Source organism: Solanum lycopersicum, chromosome 3 (assembly GCF_036512215.1).
Source record: "Solanum lycopersicum chromosome 3, SLM_r2.1".
NCBI classification, from domain to species: Eukaryota; Viridiplantae; Streptophyta; class Magnoliopsida; order Solanales; family Solanaceae; genus Solanum; species Solanum lycopersicum.
In genome coordinates this window covers 66,160,245-66,166,908 of record NC_090802.1, presented here as the reverse complement: position 1 = coordinate 66,166,908, position 6,664 = coordinate 66,160,245, and the positions used below count along the sequence as shown (strand labels likewise).

The 6,664-nt window shown below is 28.2% G+C and overlaps 1 protein-coding gene across 1 annotated transcript; it reads left to right on the top strand.

Annotated features, from left to right (window-relative positions):
- The first annotated feature begins 1,512 nt into the window (after positions 1-1,512).
- On the top strand, positions 1,513-2,879 carry LOC101253467 (acid phosphatase 1-like). Its single transcript, XM_004235589.5, has 3 exons — positions 1,513-2,016; positions 2,111-2,320; positions 2,489-2,879. The coding sequence occupies exons 1-3, from the start codon at positions 1,634-1,636 to the stop codon at positions 2,661-2,663; spliced, it is 768 nt and encodes a 255-aa protein (XP_004235637.1). The 5' UTR covers positions 1,513-1,633; the 3' UTR covers positions 2,664-2,879.
- Positions 2,880-6,664: the final 3,785 nt, after the last annotated feature.

Genomic DNA, 6,664 nt, shown 5'->3' with positions numbered 1-6,664 from the left:
GAGAAGTGATGTTACAAATATTCAGAAAGAGTTATCGAAGAGAAATGAAAAGGATCTTAGGGAATTATTTGATAAGTGGACGAAAATCTTATGTAATCATACACGCCTCTACTTTTGTATTTTTTTGATGATAAAAACAATATGGCATAGAAATTGCACTTATTATATTTTTATCTTATGAACTATCAAGTGCAATAATTAAGATGTGTGAAATGAAGAAAAAAGAGTAGCAAGTCCAAGACAAAATATTGCTAAGTCCAAGACAAAATATTGCTAAGTCCTAAATAATCTTGTACACATATACCAGGAGAATATTTTAATTTCTTTATCTTTAAAATAAAGAAAATGATTTTCGTGAGAAAAATGAGATTAGATGAAATTTTTTTTATACTTATAATAAAATATATAAAAAGTGTATAATAAATAGCAACACAATATTTTATTCTTTTGTGGCACAATTCATGTTAATTCGATGAAATTTTTTTTATACTTATAATAATATAAATATATCTTAAAATCTCAACCATATATGTATCCTTACTTTTGTATTTATTTGATTGTATAATAAAATATTAAAGAAATCACGATTAATATATTTTATTTTATCAAGTGCAATAATTAAGATTTAAAATGATTTGAATGAAATAAAGAAAAGGGAGTAGGTATGTCCGAGACAAAATATTGCGTTAGGGACTGTAAAATTGAAAACGAAAATTATAGGCGGGGAGATCCATTAGTATTAATTTGTTTCAAATATTATTTTTAACACATTTTGTAGGGTTTATTTAGCTATCACGTATATGATATTATTAATATAAAAGAGAATTACAAGCTCGTCCGCGTAGCGTCACTATAAGTCTTAGGATTTTTCTTTAAATTTATTTATTTCAAAATTATTCTTTTTCTTTTAAGGATTTCCATTAAATTTATTTATTTCTAAAATTAATTTTTTTTTCGTGAAAAGTTGTGACTTGAATGAATAATTGCGACTTTTTAATGAGAATTTTTTGACTTTTATGACAAGTTGTGACCTTTCCGAAAGGTTGCATCATTTTCAAATAGTTGTGACCTTTCCGTAAAACAACGAAAATTCTTAACTTCTTATTTTTCTTCTTCTTCACCACAAATAAATATTCATGTACTTTGTTCATGTTGAGTGTCTCACTGACAGCATTGCTTATGTTACAGATCCTGATTCTTTTACAACCATAAATTAAGCTTATGTTATTAGGAATAAATGATAAGATGTTATAATTTTTATTTTCCTTTTACATTATTAATATTTGTTACTACGTAATCTTGTATATAAAATAATATAATGTTTTAATTTTAGTGATTAATAAATTTTAATTATTATTTTATAAATTTCGTGATGTCAAATTCCCGCGCGAAGCACAAATAGTTTTAATTCCTTAAATACCTCAAAATCTTAAAATATTTTTATCTACTTCATTTTGATAAATAAATAATTACAACACGTTTTAAATGATATGGATATCACGTAAAGAAAGTGTTACTAATTCACTAAATTGTCATGAAATAAAAAGGAGCGTCTTAGTTGGAACATTTTTTATTATTATTATTATATAAAGAGACCAATGCAAACATCAAATGTTATTAACATACCAACAACATGAAGTTCATCTTCTTCTTCTTCCTCTTCATCTCCATTGTTCACGCAGATTCAATTCCCAAGCAAATCCATCCTCTGCACCCGAAAACCGGGTCCTCCGGGAGCCAGGTACCTCAAATCAACTGCCTTAGCTGGCGTTTAGCTGTTGAAACAAACAACATTCAGGACTGGACATCAGTGCCTCTTCAATGCGAAGATTACGTTGGGCATTACATGCTTGGCAAACAATACCGCGACGACTGTTATAACGTAGTCGCCGCGGCTATTCAGTATGCCAAAACAATCAAAATTGGCAAAAATGGCAAAGATATTTGGGTTTTTGATATTGATGAAACTACTCTCTCTAATCTTCCTTATTACGCTCGTTCCGATGTCGCTTTTGGGTAATTAATTTTCAATTATGTTAGAACTGATTAAATCAATTAACAATGGTCGATTCAATAAAATTCGCCCAATTGACATTTCATTGGTGATCAGGTCGATAAAATACAACGGCACGAAATTCGATGAGTGGACGAGAGAAGGAAAAGCACCACCAGTACCAGCAGCTCTGTTTCTGTATAATACATTGTTATCTATGGGTATTAAACCAGTATTTATCTCAGGAACAAAGGAAGAGTTTAGACAAATAAGAATTACAAACCTAAATAAAGTTGGCTATCATTCATGGATTAGGCTCATTTTGAAGTAAGCATCTACTCATACTTCTAAACATTCGCCAGCTTCTTGTGAATTTTCATACTAATTTTCAAAAAAAAAAATTCATAAAATTTACAGTTTTCTTGTATTAAAATTAATTTTTTTTTCTATTTTATGACTCGAAACTGATATATCTGTTGATTGTTATGAGTACAGGGGAGTAAATGATACAGGGTCATCAGTGAAGTACAAGTCAGGGAAAAGAGGGGAGTTGGTGAAAGATGGATACAGAATTGTTGGGAACATTGGAGACCAATGGAGTGATTTGCTTGGTGATTATGTTGGTCAGCGCACTTTCAAATTGCCTGATCCAATGTACTACATTGCTTGAAACTCAAAACTCGAAACTTGAAACTGACTACTAATGTCAGTAATTAATATTTAAGTTTTGAATTTTGAAAAATATTTATTTTCTTCTACAACCCTACCTATTCTTATTTTGTGTTTTTTTTTTCTGTAATCAATGAAAAGGGTGTAGAAATGAGAAATGCAGTTGATTCACAATGATTGTGGTTATGCTATATGCAAAATTATTGATTTGGTATAATATAGATGTCCAATTTTGTTATTTTGACTAATAGTCAGCAACAATAAAAGGCATATCACACAATCACTAGATAAACCATATTGAAATATCAACAAAAAATTCTATAATGATTCACTTGTTTGGTTTTATACACGGTCCTTTATTAGTATATTCGAGAATAACAAAGCGGTCACTTCAAGACAGAAAAATTTATACAAAAAATAAAAAAGGGTGATCGATTCGTATTTTGAATCGATCGATCAATGAATAACTTATATTGTACTAACAGTAATGCCATGCATGTATTTTTCAACATGTATACGACTAAGTTGATATCTATGAAGCTTATTTTAACTCGGGAGAACGAGGTCGTAAATGAATCTAAAGAGACCAATTAGAGTCCAAGTGTATATAAGTGCTAATTAAGCAAAAGCTAGAGTATTTTGATGTTTTTGTTAGGTTGTGGAGCCTGATTAATATTCTCTATTTATTCTCTATTACTGTATAAATTCTGAATTATTAATATATATCTCATCGCCGTGAAAGTTTACTCACGAAATATTATCACAAACTATTGGTTTCTCTCTTTCTCTTTCTAAATCTCTCATCTCTGTTAAAAGTGATTGTGTTCTTCATTTATTAAGTGTGTGTGGGTTTGATCCTAATAACTTTCTCTTATTTTAAAAGCTTTCTAGAGATTTGTGAAGACAAATGATCAAATGGAAAAAAATTTATGAGTTGGACAAAAAATCTCAAGCAATCATATATGTCTCTTACTTTTGTAATTGTTAGATATAAAATAATGGGGGAAATTGCTTATTATTATACTTTATTTATTTATTTGGATTATCAAGTTTAATAATTAAGATGATGGTGAAAATGTAATACGTAGACAGATAAATATATAACAGGGAATAAGTGGCGGCTATCATTTTGTTTCACTATAGTCCCTCACGTGAATTCACACAAAATAATGTGCCCTCATTAAATAATTTAAAAAAATATATATATATCAGTACGGACAGAATGAGTACAATTAAAATATTTAACACGCGTTGAATATATTATGAAGTATGAACAATAAAAATGCAAGAATTAATAAGCAATTTAATTGGCCTACTAAGAAACATAATAGACATAAAAGTTTTATTGGCCTCCTAAGAAAAATAAATATGCATAAGAACATGTATATTGAAATGCGAAATTTAATCATAAAAAAAGACAAAAAGTATTCATTTTCTAAATAACTAAATCTACGATAATATAACAGATTATTTCATTACTAATCCATATGTTGCAATGCCGCGCATGACTATTATTATGCCTATAAACGACTTTTTATTAACGTTTTAATAGTGTAAGAGTCAAATTTTTTATTAAAAGTGTTAAAATATAATAAAATAAATTCATGAATAAGTTAAGATATATCAATATGTAACATATAAATCACAAAAAATGCTTTAAATACATGTCTATCAATAATGATAATTTACTATTTTTTTTATTTCAACATTAATTAGTTTGATTTTCATACTTCAAATCAAGTCAAATATAAGCAATTTACGATTTGTAATTTGTTGCTTACGCTTCACTCCAATGTTATCGGTAAAATTATTTAAGTGGATCTAAATGAAAACAAAAGATGTACATTTTGTTTAATATCATACAAAAGGACAGTAGATCACGCTACATAAATAATGAGTGTGAAGAAATATAAAATAATGCGATAAGAGGGTAGTTGTTATCCGTAAAAACATAGTAAATTACTCTTTAGAAACTCAACGTGGTGTGACAAATTAAGGTCTTCCACGAAAAATAAAAAATATCGATTTTCATATTCTGTGCAAAATATAAGGGACTAGTTCCTATAGAGATTCCCCTTGGTCTAATTTCATGTCTTATGATGAAAGGGGAGTCGACGTGGCATAAAGTGAAGATTGGGGGAGTATAAAAAATTCCCTTACAGGGTATTCCGGGAAAGTGGGTCCTCTCACCTGTGCCCACTTCCGTTTTAGAAGTCAGATTGAATTTCCAATTGGTGCTCAACCAAAGGGTTAATCAAATAACTTACACTAACACATAACATATTATGATCCTCGTAAGCAAACAATATATATGATGAACAAAAATAATAGAGATAGCTAGCATATCTATATTTTATCAAAAATAAAAATCGTCTTTGATTAAGGGAGAATCGATCTAACTAACAAAATAAAGAGAATAAACGAGAACGTACAAATCGACATTGTATGGAGCAGGAAAAGAGAATCTGAGCCCAAGCCCATCATGACAGTCCTGTTCTTTCAAAAGCCCATCATAACAGGCCCATCTTTAAAATAGGCTAGTCCTTCACATAGTACTGCTCCAACAATTTCCCTCTTATATGTTATTCAGCTTTGAGTATTAGATTTATATGAATTTGCATCAAAAAGATTTTCTAAGTTGGATAATATGAAGATCTATTTCATTCGTAGGAAAATCTGAGACTTATTAAGATTGAAAATATATTTATCAATATTACTATCATCGTTGATTGTCACTATTTTGTCTTCGAGTCAATGTTCACACTATTATTAATTTCGAAATTGGATGATACTTATGTTTCAAACTCGTAAAGTACTTATAATTTTATTTAGGATGAAATTTGTAAAAAAAAAATTGAAACATAATTTTTTTATTATGTTATAAAATTTTGTACTTATAAAAGCATAACATTAAAATGGAATGAAGTATATGTTGGTTGGATGTTCTAGTAGGAAAAGTTTTTATTTCAATTGAGTTTTTGAATAACTTTTTATTAAAAATAATATCTCTATTTTAAAAAAATAAAATTAAATTTATGTACTCTACTCTTTTCAAACTTCATCGTTATTATTACGCTGGATTGTTGACATTGTATGTTGTTTTTTTCTATTATTAATAATTAATTGTAATTGTTCCTTGCAGAGGTTGCAACTCATGTGGTGCTAAACAATATAGAAATAATCATTGGTTACATCGTTTTCGTTTCGATTAGACAAAAAGTTTTGTGGTGTATGATAACTTTAGCCAATTGGTCATCTATTAATGTACCTTTACACCTCATCTCAAAACTTCTTTTTAACGATAATATTTTAGCTTCCACTCTAGCTTTACACCATATAAATAAGATTGATCGAGTTACATAAAATTAAAAAATAGAAAAGGGATCTAGTATCAGTGTCAAAGTACATGCGAGTTAAGGTGTTCAATTAGAATTATAAAATGATACACAAAGTGATTAAATAACATACGTTGAATAACTCTTGGCGTAAGAATTGTTATAATCGAATAATTTTGAAATCCTTTAATGGGTTTAATACACTTTAAATGAGTTAGTGCTCACTAATTCTTGGTTTCGCCAATATCTAGTACTATTTAATATTATTTAACTTTTTATCTAATATTACTTTCGAATTCCAATTGCTACATAATTTTAAACAGTAATTAATCAAGTTGAGAGAAATTGTTGAACATTATTTGGAAATATGTATTTTTATGAATAATTTATTTTTTGTTATTTTAGATTGGAAAGTTTCAATATTTCAGTTTTTTGACAATAAGAGGAAAGTGTAAGGGTATAATTGTCTTTAGAGTACTTTATAAAATAAAATTTGTCTGAAAAGATTGTCTTTTATGTTTTGATATTTGTGCAATATTAATAACTTCAAAAAAGTATTCTTCTTTACTTTAAAATTACAAAAATGCCCTACACTAAATTGATATGAATATAGTGGCCCCAATTGTATAATGCCTACACTATATCGTTTTTGTACATGAAAATTAAT

Bases quoted from the DNA above. Each gene is read 5' to 3' on its own strand.
- LOC101253467 (XM_004235589.5), top strand. From the start codon at position 1,634: ATGAAGTTCATCTTCTTCTTCTTCCTCTTCATCTCCATTGTTCACGCA. The intron at 2,017-2,110 runs GTAATTAATTTT...ATTGGTGATCAG, and splicing joins CGTTCCGATGTCGCTTTTGG to GTCGATAAAATACAACGGCA. The intron at 2,321-2,488 runs GTAAGCATCTAC...TTATGAGTACAG, and splicing joins TGGATTAGGCTCATTTTGAA to GGGAGTAAATGATACAGGGT.